This window comes from Scomber japonicus, chromosome 12, assembly GCF_027409825.1.
Source record: "Scomber japonicus isolate fScoJap1 chromosome 12, fScoJap1.pri, whole genome shotgun sequence".
NCBI classification, from domain to species: Eukaryota; Metazoa; Chordata; class Actinopteri; order Scombriformes; family Scombridae; genus Scomber; species Scomber japonicus.
The window spans coordinates 30,070,171-30,083,120 of NC_070589.1; the positions used below are offsets into that span (position 1 = coordinate 30,070,171).

The 12,950-nt window shown below is 42.9% G+C and overlaps 1 protein-coding gene across 1 annotated transcript in view; it reads left to right on the top strand.

The window, feature by feature from the left end:
* The window catches only part of LOC128369736 (receptor-type tyrosine-protein phosphatase N2-like), a 158,011-nt gene that overhangs the window by 115,439 nt on the left and 29,622 nt on the right, over positions 1–12,950 (top strand). Inside the window, exons 8-9 of the mRNA XM_053330812.1 lie at positions 4,446–4,565; positions 5,702–5,868. Coding sequence (XP_053186787.1) covers positions 4,446–4,565; positions 5,702–5,868 — 287 coding nt within the window. The remainder of the gene's footprint in view (positions 1–4,445; positions 4,566–5,701; positions 5,869–12,950) is intronic.

Genomic DNA, 12,950 nt, shown 5'->3' on the forward strand with positions numbered 1-12,950 from the left:
CTGCCACCGTGCTCGGCTCCATCACACCGCCTCACTGATCTCTCAGTAATTCAGCTGTGAAAGAGGCTTGAGAGGAAAGTTTCAACCCTGTGTACTTTCACAACTCTGCTGCACACTCTCCGAGGGCTGTGTGAAGTGGGCACACTAGTTGGACTTTTCAGAAAGTTACTAAAATTGTCGGATGCAGCCCCCTCATTTCTGACACTGGGAAAGGTGTGAGGAGGGAGGAGGGAGGAGAGAGGAGAGAGGAGGGAGGAGAGAGGAGGGAGGAGGGAGGAGGGAGGAGAGACACTCTTTGGTCGTCGTGTGATGAATGCCGACCCCTTTGGAAAGAGGCTTTGAAACACTGGAATCTTTTTTTGATAAAAAAGAAAAGAAGGAAGGTAGGAAGGAAGAAAGGACAGAAGAAAGGGAGGAAGGAAAGGAAAGAAAGAAGGAAGGAAGGAAAGGAGGGAGGAAGGAAGGAAGGACAGAAGGAAGGAGGTTTTTGGAGGTTACAGTATTTAGTTGAGCAAGGTTTTTTTTTTAGGCAAGGAAAGGAGGGAGGAAGGAAAGGAAGGAAGGAAGGGATTAAATAAGGAAAGAAGGAAGAAGGAAAGGAAGGAAGGAAAGAGAGAAGGAAGGAAGGAAAGGAAAGGAGGGAGGAAGGAAGGAAGGAAGGAAGGAAGGACAGAAGGAAGGATGTTTTTGGAGGTTATTTAGTTGAGCAAGGTTTTTTTTGAGGTAAGGAAAGGAGGGAGGAAGGAAAGGAAGGACGGTATGAGGGAAGGAAGGAAGGAAGGCAGGGAGGAAGGGAGTAAAGAAGGAAGGAAGGAAGGGAGTAAAGAAGGAAGGAAGGAAGGGAGTAAAGAAGGAAGGAAGGAAGGGAGTAAAGAAGGAAGGAAGGAAGGACAGACAGGAGGGTTAATAGCAAAGGTTTAATCTTATTGTGAAAGCGTCTCAGAGCAGATCTGCTGCTCATCATGGATTCAGCTCAGGTTCATTAAATGTCCTCTCTGTGCTTTACAGGCCTCTCAGCGTCCGAGCTTCTCTTTCCATCGTGGTCCAGTCGACTTTACCCGTATTACTCTTCGTCTTATCACCCTCCTTAATCTAAAGCTGCCAAAGTTATTACACCACATACTGAGCAGTACATCGCATTACACAACAACTGCTGAGGTGCCCTTGAGCAAAGTAGCAGAGAGAGAGTCACAGCTTAGGTGGAGTTAATACATAGGACTGTGTGGTTCAGTGCAATCCTATAAGAAAAAAAAAGAAGGAAGGAAGGAAGAAAGGACAGAAGAAAGGGAGGAAGGAAAGGAAGGAAGGAAAGGAAAGGAGGAAGGAAGGAAGGAAGGAAAGAAGGAAGGAAGGAAGGAGGTTTTTGGAGGTTATTTAGTTGAGCCAAGGTTTTTTTTTTTTCCTTCCTCCCTCCCTCCTTCCTTCCTTCTTTCCTCTGTCCTCCCTTCCTCTTTCCCTTTCCTCCCTTCCTTCATCCTTACTTCTTTCCTTTCCTTTCCTCCCTTCCCTCCTTCCATCCTCCCTCCTTACCTTCCTCCCTTCCTTCATTCCTTACCTCCTTTCCTTCCTTCCTTCCTTCCCTACGTTCTCCCTCCCTCCCTCCTTTCCTTCCTTTCTGCCTTCCTTCCTTCTTTCCCTACTTCCTCCCTCCCTCCTTTCCTTCCTTTCTTCCTTCCTTCCTCCCTCCCTTCCTTCCTTCCCTACTTCCTTCCTCCCTCCCTCCTGTAGCGAGAGAGAGTCACAGCTTAGGTGGAGTTAATACATAGGACTGTGTGATTCAGCGCAATCCTCCAAAAAAAAAAAAAAAAAACGCCTTGTGTGCAGTTCACTTCTTTTTCTTTTTTTTTCTTTTTCTTGGATTAATAAGGGGGTATAAATAAAATTAGCATTTTAACAAACCTGAAGTTTAAAAACCCAGCCGAGTTCTCACCTTGTCAGCTAAAGCAAATTAACACCATTTCTCAGAGAAGAAGAAGAAAAAAAAAGAAAAGTGCACCGTCACATCTTTAGATACATGAGAGCAATCAGTGAAGCAGCAGCGTGTGTGTGTGTGTGTGTGTGTGTGTGTGTGTGTGTGTGTGTGTGTGTGTGTGTGTGTGTGTGTGTGTGTGTGTGTGTGTGTGTGTGTGTGTGTGTGTGTGCGGCGGTGCAAGTAATTCACAACCGTGCTGCAAATTAACATCAGGTTAAATCACTGTCGAGGTGTGGCGGCGCTCCTGGCTCTCCTGACTTCCTGACTGAATGGCAGGGGCGGCCATCTTGATTATCTAATGCAATGATGATGATGGTGATGATGGTGATGATGATGTGGGAGCGGTATTGTTTTATGGCTTCCATTAACGGGCTGACTGTTACCTCCAATCTGAGTCGAATGGATCTCCAGAGCCGGCCCACCCTCCGGCTGTGAGGATATGACTGCCAGCAGGAAAATATGACCGTGTGTGTGTGCTGAGTAAAATTACCCAGCTGGGGGAAGGGGGAAAAGGAAGGAAAGAAAGAAGGAAGGAAGGAAAGGAAAGGAGGAAGGAAGGAAGGAAGGAAAGAAGGAAGGACAGAAGGAAGGAGGTTTTTGGAGGTTATTTAGTTGAGCAAGTTTTTTTTTGAGGCAAGAAAAGGAGGGAGAAAAGAAGGAAGCAAGGAAGGGAGGAAGGAAGGGAGTAAAGAAGGAAAGAAGGAAAGAAAGGAAGGAAAGGAAAGGAGGGTGGAAGGGAGGAAGGAAGGGAGGGAGGGAGGAAGGACAGAAGGATGGAAGAAAGGAAGGAAAGGAAAGGAAAGGAAAGGAGGGTGGAAGGAAGGAAGGAAGGACAGAAGGAAGGAGGGAAGGAAGGAAGGAAGGAAAGAAGGAAGATGGAAAGGAAGGAAGGAAGGGAAGGAGGAAGGGAGTAAAGAAGGAAAGGAAGGAAGGAAAGAAGGAATGAGGGAAGAAAGGAAGAAGGAAAGGAAGGAAGGAAGGAATGAGGGACGAAGGAAGGAAGGAAGGGCGTAAAGAAGGAAGGAAGGAGGGAAGGAAGGAAGGAAGGAAGGAAGGAAGGAAGGAAAGAATGAAAGAAGGAAGGAGGTTTTTGGAGGTTATTTAGTTGAGCAAGGTTTTGTGGGTTTTGTTTTATGGCTTCCATTAACGGGCTGACTGTTACCTCTAATCTGAGTCGATGGATCTCCAGAGGGGGGAAGGGGAAGGGATTCGCTCCGACAGCAATTATACTTCTACATGCCTCCACACTTGACTTCCTTGTGTTAGTTTCTTACTAGGGCTGTCAAATGATAACATTTTTTAATCGCAATTAATCGCAGAATTTCCATAATTAATCGCGTTTTGAATTGCATGTTTAAAATCCTGTTATTTTCCATTTGAAGGCAGTTTTAAGCCCATAATGTAAAGCATTTCTTACCAGAGTGTCTTAACTGGGAATCAATCACGGCTCTGCTGCGACTCCCACACTCCAAAATGGTCCTTTGGTGGAGCTGAGGCTGGCTTGGCTGCACCTGGGTGTTTAGCGTGGAGGTGCTAACTCAAACTCCACGTACTCCGGTGGTAGTTAAACTCCGTTTGACACAGGTTGCATTTTACTTTTGACTTGTCAACTGAAGCGTCTGGAAGTGTTTTAAAGTTAAACAAGCCGTTCAAAAGTCAAGTAGCTCTCTTACTTTCCATCAGCGCGGTAGGTTTACTGCAGGAGGCCACTTCAAAGCATAGCGCTACAGCTAGAGGAGCCGTCTACGGGGGAGTAGAAGGGACAAAAAGGCTTGCAACATTAAAATGCGATTAAAAGAAATAAACACGTTATGGATTGCATTAATCTAATCGCCATTAACGTGTTAACGCTGACAGCCCTACTTCTTACCAAAAGTTTGAAACGTGGTAAACATGTGCTTGGTTTTCAAAGTGAGATTTAATTTTCTATCCGCTGTGACCCTCTCTCACCCTGAAAGCATTTACCACTCCAAAAATAATAGCACATAATTGGACTAATATACTGTCAGCAGAGTTTGGGGGAAGTGTTGTACAGCTTTGTGTGACATCTTGTTCTAATCATCTTGTTCCTAATCAAGTTCCTCCTCAAGAACGCAGCAGCTCCGACTCTTTAGAAATGCATGAGTGTTTGACAGCTTTGTGCACTTGAGTTTTTTTAAAAGAAAGATGAAAAATAGATGCTGCACTTTAGAGAAATGGCATGTGTAGTTTTTTTAATATTTTTTTTTAGAGAAGTTTCTCTGCCGTCAATAATCTCTAATTTAGTTGGTTGATTACAATTCCAAACCTTTTTCTCCTGCCTTCTCCTCAGGCACGTGCACACATAGGGCCCTAAGGGTGCCCTGTGTGTGTGTGTGTGTGTTCTTTTTTTTTTAAATAATATTAATTCATTCCTGTTAGGGATGCTTGCTTTTCCAGTGTGTATCCAAAATGTGTGTAGTCTTATTTATTCAGTGTGTGTTTCTGTCTGTAGATGGTATGGGAGAACGGCTGCGTGGTCATCGTTATGCTGACGCCACTCGTCGAGAGCGGGGTGAAGCAGTGCTACCATTACTGGCCCGACGAGGGATCCAACCTCTACCACATTTACGAGGTAAAGTGACTCATTCGCCATCATTTCAGGGGTTATTGTTTCTAAATCTAACTGTAACATCATATCATCATCATTTTGATTCTGAGAGAAAGTCTTTTTTTTTCTCTCATCTTCCTAAAGAGCAACACTGCTATTTAAATGACTGGTTAAGACAAGTCCAACAGCATATGTGACCTTAATAAGGAAAGATTGTAAAGGCCATAAAAAGTCTTACTGTATTATTTATTTCAAAAGGTTATTGCAGACTATTAAATGACATAATGACATTATTTCTCAAGCCAGCAATCTATCCAATCCATACCACTTATTACTTCATATCTACACACCTTCTCGAACTCTCCGATCCTCCTCTGCCAACCAGCTCTTTGCCCCATCTGCCAACTTAACCACCATGGGGGTCAAGAGCCTTCAGCCAATCTGCCCCCGCCTATGGAACTCTCTCCTACCAGACATTCTATGGAACTCTCTCCTACCAGACATTCTATGGAACTCTCTCCTACCAGACATTCTATGGAACTCTCTCCTACCAGACATTCTATGGAACCCTCTCCTACCAGACATTCTATGGAACTCTCTCCTACCAGACATTCTATGGAACTCTCTCCTACCAGACATTCTAGAACTCTCTCCTACCAGACATTCTATGGAACTCTCTCCCACCTGACATTCGCACTTCAGACTCTGTCTCCACCTTTAAATCCCGCCTGAAAACGCACCTATTCAGAGTGGCCTACTCTGTCTCTCACTAACTATGCAAATCTTCATTCATGTTTATTTATTATACTAATGCACTTTGTAGTCACATACATATTTATTCTTTATCTTTGCACTAAATGTTACCTGATTTATATTGTTTGATGTACTGTCGTTGTGTTATATGTGCCTTGTAAGGAGTCCTTGAGTGCTTTGAAAGGCCCCTTTAAATAAAATGCATTATTATTATTATTACCAATCTTTTACAGTAGAATATAGTTACTAGTATGATTACTATAAACAGACTAGTACCTTTGATAAATGATTTTGGGGACTTTTACTCTCATTTATCTCAATTTTCTACGCATAAATATGACATCAAGTAAGATTAAGAATAGTGTGATCGAGCCTAAAGAACGTTGAATTCTTGTGTGACCTCGTAGGTTAACCTGGTGTCCGAACACATCTGGTGCGATGACTTCCTGGTCCGTAGCTTCTACCTGAAGAACATGCAGACCAACGAGACACGGACGGTCACTCAGTTCCACTTCCTGACTTGGCTGAACCAGAACGTGCCGGAGACTAGCCGGACACTCCTCGACTTCCGCAGGTAGGGAACTCCTTCAGGAACCTTTAAAAAAAAAAGACTTCTGAACTAAAGTTATTGATGCAGTTTTCGTGAAATTGATCTCCGAAATATGTGCTGTGGCCTTTGTCATTGCTAAGTCCGCTGTTAGCCACTAGCATAGTAACACTAGCAAGTAGCAGTCATGTGACCACACCCAGCCACAGCTGCAAGGACACAATCTATCTAGGTCTAGGTCAATTTATCTGGTCTACTAGTTGTAGGCTACTCCCGAAATTCGCAAACGTACTTCGAGGAACCGCCACCAGCTAGCGTTAGCCATTAGCATGTGTGCGTGACTAAGTTAAATGCCACGAATGCACCCACACAAATCCGTACTGTGGTCTTTGTCGTTGCTAAGTCTACTGTTAGCCACTAGCACAGGAAGTAGCAGTCATGTGACCACACCTAGCCACAGCTGCAAGGACACAATCCTTCACTGGCTTCCCACCACGAATACTACTAGTTGTACTCCCGAAATTCGTAAATATACTTTGAGGAACCACCACCAGCTAGCGTTAGCCTCTAGCATGTGTGCGTGACTGAGTTAAATGCCAGGAATGCACCCACACAAATCCGTGCTGTGGTCTTTGTCATTACTAAGTCTACTGTTAGCCACTAGCACAGGAAGTAGCAGTCATGTGACCACACCTAGCCACACCCAGCCACAGCTGCAAGGACAACATATTTCAAGGAACCGCCACCAGCTAGCGTTAGCCACTAGCATGTGTGCATGACTAAGTTACACAAAGTAGTTTTTAACATTTTTTTCTGTGCTGGCCAAGTAATAAAGACTTTTTTTTCTCCAACTTATTACCTGAAGACTTTGTTGGAACTCCTTTTTATTTGAAGTACACAAAGAAGCATTTAAGCCGGCTTTTAATGTATGTTGATAACGACGGCGGCATTGTGGGTTTTAAGACAGCCTCAAAGAAACTTTTGAAGCAGCCTGTGGAGAATAATACACTTTGATAGCAGGAGAACATTTTGTATGATGCTTTTTTTTTTTTTAGCCACAGTCCACTTCTTTAAAAGCCTGGTTACACCTCATACCTCATTTTGTCTTTGCTTTCTTTGCACATATATTTGTAAAGAGGTCCTCCGCTTGTAGATAGACAAAAAGAGACATTTGAAAAGTGTGCTGCTATAGTTGCTGAAAATGTACTTTTTTATATTCATGGTTGTCTTGTTGAAACATAGTCTGGTCTCTTCAGTGCCGCTAAGATTTGTCACTATCTGCAATATGTCTACAGCAGGGGTGTCAAACTCATTTTCATTCAAGGGCCACATACAGTCTAATTTAATCTAATGTGGGCCGGATCATTAAAAAGATGGAAGGAAGGAGGAAATAAGGGAAGGAAAAGAAGGAAGGAAGGAAGGACGGAAGGAAGGAAGGAAGGGAGGAAGGAAAAAAGAAAGACAGGGAATAAGGAAGGACAGAAGGAAGGCAGGAAGGAAGGAAGGAAAAGAAGACAGGAAGGAAGGGAGGAAGGAAGGAAGGAAGGAAAGAAGGAAGGAAAAAAGAAAGGAAGGAAGGAAGGAAAAAAGAAGACAGGAAGGAAAGATGGAAGAAGGAAGGAACGAAGAAAGGAAAGAAGGAAAAAAGAAAGAAAGAAAGAAAGAAAGAAAGGGAGGAAGGGAGGAAGGACATAAGGAAGGAAGGAAGAAAGGACAGAAGGAAGGAAGTAAGGAAAAAAAGACCGGAAGGAAAGTGGGCCAGTCTGGACCCCTCGGCGGGCCGGTTCTGGCCCACGGGCCGCATGTTTGACACCCCTGATGTACAGCAAGTCCATGCACGCTGTTAAAAGGTTGTAGTGTTAGGTATTCTGGGAAATGTAGGAATCCACAAGCTTAAAATTGAAGTATAAAAAGGTCAGAAATGGAAATTACAATCTTACAAAACAAGCTCTTAAAATAAATGTGTTGAACATCAAAGTCAAAGGTGCAATTCTTCTTCATTATTTTATGATTTCTTGAGTTATTAAAGTTGAAATACAGCTTTTTTTTTTTCCTTTTTTCTTTTACCTAAAGGAACAGAAAGTATCTGACTTGTTTGTCCCTTCAGTGGCTTTTCATCACTCGGCATTCATAACTTTCAAAAACCTCTCACATCTCCAGGAGTTGTGACTCATGACCCTTCAGAAGCGGGGGTAGAAAAAAAATATCTATATATCCTCAAATATCCAGGGCATTTTGTACCGTAGTCGATAACAACGTAATTCAAGATGCATTCAGGGACCTCTCCCGGAGTGATCCTTTATCTCCACCGCTTTTATATCCGCTCCCTTTCCTTCTCCCCTTCGACCTCTTTTAAACTGATGTACTGTATTGCCTATTAGGTGGGAGTCGCCTCGGCCCTGTGGATTTTTTCTTCGAGCGATAGACCCCCCCCCCCCCCCCCCAACACTCGGTCGGGTTTTTATATATATATATAGACTCGGTGTTGCCGTGGCTGCTGGCTCACATCAATTAGGTGACATATCAAGAGTGAGAGTTTGTGGTGGCAGCTATTATAAAAGCGGACTGGTGGGCGTCGCCACCCACCATCAGTTTGGAAATATTGCCTTTACTCACAGGGCGGCGGGGGTCACAACACAATGAAGAAAGCCAAGAGAGAGATTTTTCACTTTTATTACCGAGGCTTTTTTTTTGTGTGTGTGTATGTGTTTTTCCTTTTTCTTTTTTTTTTTTTTTTTCTTCACCTCACTTTGATGGTTCGAGGATACAAGCGTCGGATGAAATCTCTCTCTCCTCTTCTTTCATGCTTATGCTAGCATGTTTTAGTCTTTTTTTTTTAACCTCACTCACAACTGACTGACTGACTGAGCCGAAGCATTGCTTTAAAAAATCCCCCCCCCCCCCCCCCCCCCACGCCCCCACGCCTCCTCCTCCACCTCCCACCCCCCCCCTTCCGTTTTACCAGCTAACTAGCGGTTGCCAGTGTCATTTTTGTGATGTTGCAGCTAGTAATATAAGCCCAGTTGCATAGTCACAAAAGTGATCATTGGAGACTGTGATTCTGCAACCGAAGGGGCCTCATGGACCCCCCCCTCCCCCGCCCCTCCCCCACCCCTCTTTTACTCCTCTTCCTCTTCCTCCCCCCCTCCCTCCAACCCCCACCTTTCTTCTCCTCCCCTTCTTTTCTGCTCCTTCATCTTTCTCTCCCCTCGCTGTGCCCGGTGACCTGAGATGACCTCTCTCCTTTTTGCTTGCTCATGGTTTGCTTGACTGCATTCGATCTCCTCCTCCTCCTCTTCCTCCTCTTCCTCCCTCCTCCCTCCGTTCCTCGCTGAGCCTCCCTTCCTCTCTCTCTCTCTCTCTCGCTCTCGGTCGCTTTTGTGTTTCTTCTTCCCACCGTCTATCTGTCGCTTCCTCTCTCGTACGCCTTCTGTCTGTTCCTCTTTTTTCCGTCTTGATGATTTTTGATTTGTGCTCTGTGAGAATATGTCCACACTGAAGTAAGACTCCTTCTTCTTCTCTCTTTTTTTTTTTTTTTTACCGTCTGTTCACATTAAGCAGGTGTGTTTTTTGGAGTCTGATGATTTAGCTTTTCAAATAAAAAACAAGTATATATGAAAATGAAAACAGTGTAAGGGAAAATAAATGATGTAATCCTGCTCAGATACAGTGGACTAACCTTAAATATCAATTAATCATTCAATCAATAAAAACTTTATTTATAGAGCTCCTTTCATACAGACTGGTTTTGGTCAAAGTGCTTCACATTTAGCTGATCATCAAGCTGATAATAAGACAGAACAGGTGACAAAATAAAAAAATAAAAAAACTATACGGTAAGAATAAAGGATGTGTGTTGATGTGTAACAAATTATGTAGGACTTTTTTGAAAAAGGAGTCCTTATTTCTCATTGTATGTACTTGTGCCTGTCAAATGAATGAAAACATTAATAAAATAATAATAATAATGATAAAAAAATAATATTTTTAAAAGACAAAACTGGAGACCAATGCATGCAAAAAAAATTATAAAAAGGCTTAAAAATTTAGATAAAATAAGTGAAAATAAATAATTAAACAGATAAAAATAATAATTAAATAAACAAGTAAAATAAAAGAGGATAAGAGAAAATGTTTATTAAAAGTTAGAGTAAAAAAAAAAGGTTAAAATTGATTAAAAAGAGTTTAATAAAAGCTGGGCTAAAAAAGAAAAATACAAATGCTTCTTAAAAATGTAAATAAAATATATAAATCATTAAATAAGAATGAATTAAATAAGAGAAAATGTTCAGAGAGCAAATAAAAAATTAGATTAAAATAGATTAGACAAAAGTAAAGTAAAATAAAAGATGGAGTTTAATGAAAAAGCTTGACTGAAGCTACAGTATAGATTAAGAAAGAGATTAAAAGACGAAAGAAATGGACAAATAAAATTGATAAGAAGATAAAACTATAGAATCAATGAATATTAATAAGATCAGAAGCACAATAGAGTAAAATTAAAAGACTATAAAGTATTAAATGATTCATTATAGGCCAGGCTGAGCAGGTAGGTTTTGAGTTTCCCTTTAAAAAGTTAAATATCAGCCCCATCTCACCTTCTATGTGATCATGTGACCGTCCAGGTGTTGGCGTTACGTCGTGCTCATCTTTATTCTATCAGACAACTTCACAATCACAAAAACTGGAGTTTGTTTGATGTCTCGGCACAGCGTGGCTCCAACACGACGCACCCGGTCTCCAACGATGATGATGCTCGTCAGGATACTCTTATCATCACACACACACACACACACACACACACACACACACACACACACACACACACACACACACACACACACATGCCTGCTGCAGATAGGACTCCATTATCTTTCACTATTGTCACATCTGAGCTGAAATACCTTGATTTAATTCTTTTGTCTTTTGTGGAATTAAGTTCAATTTTATACTTGACGGAAACAGAAACGAGATTACATGTAAATTAGTTTGGATTCACAACCCCCACCCCCCCCCCACCCCCCACCCCAAAAAAAAAAATGGAGGGACAAACAGCATAAATGATCCCACAGATGATTATCACTCGTATGTATTTGGTATAAATGTGAGAGTCCTGCAGGGCCCTGGGGGGGGGGGGAGCAAGTATGGCGTGATGAAGGAAACATGTCAGAAATGAGCGAGGGGGGAGGAGGGGGTGAGGGGGGGGGGGGGTTGGGGTTGGGTGGAGGGGGGGGGGGGCCCAGATGTTCTGTATGATGTGCAATTTTCTGGTGTGTAGAGTTTAAAATCGTAGATGGAGATGTTTTGCGAGAATGACCCCCGAAGCACGAGCAATGTTTTTATTTAAAATTAGCTTGGTTATCGTGGATTATGCCCCCCCCCCCCCCCCTTACCCTCTCACCCCCCCCCCCCTCCCCTTCCCTCTATCTCTCTTTCTCTTTCTCTGTCTGTCTTCATCCATCCATCTATCTCTTCTTTTCTCTCTTTTGTCTCTCTCTGTCTGACTCTTGATCTGTCTCCCTCTGTCAAGCTTGAATCTCAGGCGGGGCGTTTCCTTTCAGTCCAACACCCCCCCACCCCCCCACCCCCCCTCAAACCCCCCCCATCCACCCCCCTCTCCTACCCCCCTTTCCTACCCCCACACCCCCGCCTGTTGGTGATCCTCTGCTGCCGCCTGTTTCCATGGTAACATCACTTTTGATTGTCTGCAGTGAGCTCTGACTTTTCAATTTTGGCTTGGGTGGAGGATGAAAATGTGTGGGGGTGTTTTTTCTTTTTTTTCTTTTTCTTTTTTTTTTTTAAGGCGGAAAGACGGAAAGACTTCCTTCCTTCAGTTTCTCTGTGATGTTGCTGCTTGTCTGTTCATCTTTTGCCTCCAGGAAACCCTGCGTACTGTTACTTATGGTCAATGCAACACTGAAGCGGTCTGTCAAAGAACATCCTGAAAATATAAAATATAAAATATACTGTAACATGATTTAAGAGTCTTTTTGAGTTTCAGATTATATCTTGTTTTTCTTATTTAAACTCTGCAACTTCTATATCAGAGGAGTCAAACTCATTTTCATTCAAGGGCCACATACAGACCAATTTGATCTCATGTGGGCCGGATCATTAAAAAGATGGAGGGAGGGAAGGAAGGAAGGAAGAAAGGAAGGAAGGAGAGATAGTGAAGGAAGGACAGACAGAAGGGAGGAAGGAAAGAAGGAAGAACAGAGGGAAGAAAGGAAGGAAGGACAGATGGAAGAAAGAGAGTAAGGACAGATGGAAGGAAGGAAGGAACAAAGAAAGGAAAAAAGGAAGGTAGGGAGTAAGGACAGATGGAAGAAAGGGAGTAAGGACAGATGGAAGGAAGGAAAAGAACACAGGAAGGAAAAGGGCCGGATAGCACCCCTCTCTGCTTGTTAGGAAGTCATTAACCTTCCTGTCGTCCTCCCGGGTCAAATTGACCCCATCGTTTTGACTGTTCCTTCCTTCCTTCCTTCCTTCCTTCCTTCCTTCCCTCTTTCTTTAATTTTTCCTTCGTTCTTCCCCTCCTTCCATACTTCTTTCCTCACTTCCTTCCTTCCTCCCTCTTTACTCCTTTCCTTCCCTCCTTCCTTACTCCTTTCCTTCCTTCCTTCCTTCCTTCCTTTCTTCCTTCCTTACTCCTTTCCTTCCTTCCTTCCTTCCTTCCTTTCTTCCCTCCTTACTCCCTTTCCTTCCTTCCTTCCTTCCCTCTTTCTTTAATTTTCCCTTCGTTCTTCCCCTCCTTCCATACTTCTTTCCTCACTTCCTTCCTTCCTTACTCCTTTCCTTCCTTCCTTCCTTCCTTCCTTCTTACTCCTTCTCTTCCTTCCCTCTTTACTCCTTTCCTTCCTTCCTCCCTCTCTCCTTAATCCTTTCCTTTCCTTCCTTCCTTCTTACTGCTTTCCTTCCTTCCTTCCTTCCTTGACCAGAGGACAACATGAGGGTTAAATCCATTTAAAAATCATGAAATCATGTCTTACTTTCCACCAAATCTGAATGAAAATTGTTAGATTTTTTTATATATTCAGCAAACTCCCCCCCCAAAAAAAAGAAAGACATAATTATAACAACATCGGCTAGAAGTTTTTTTCTAAAGTTTC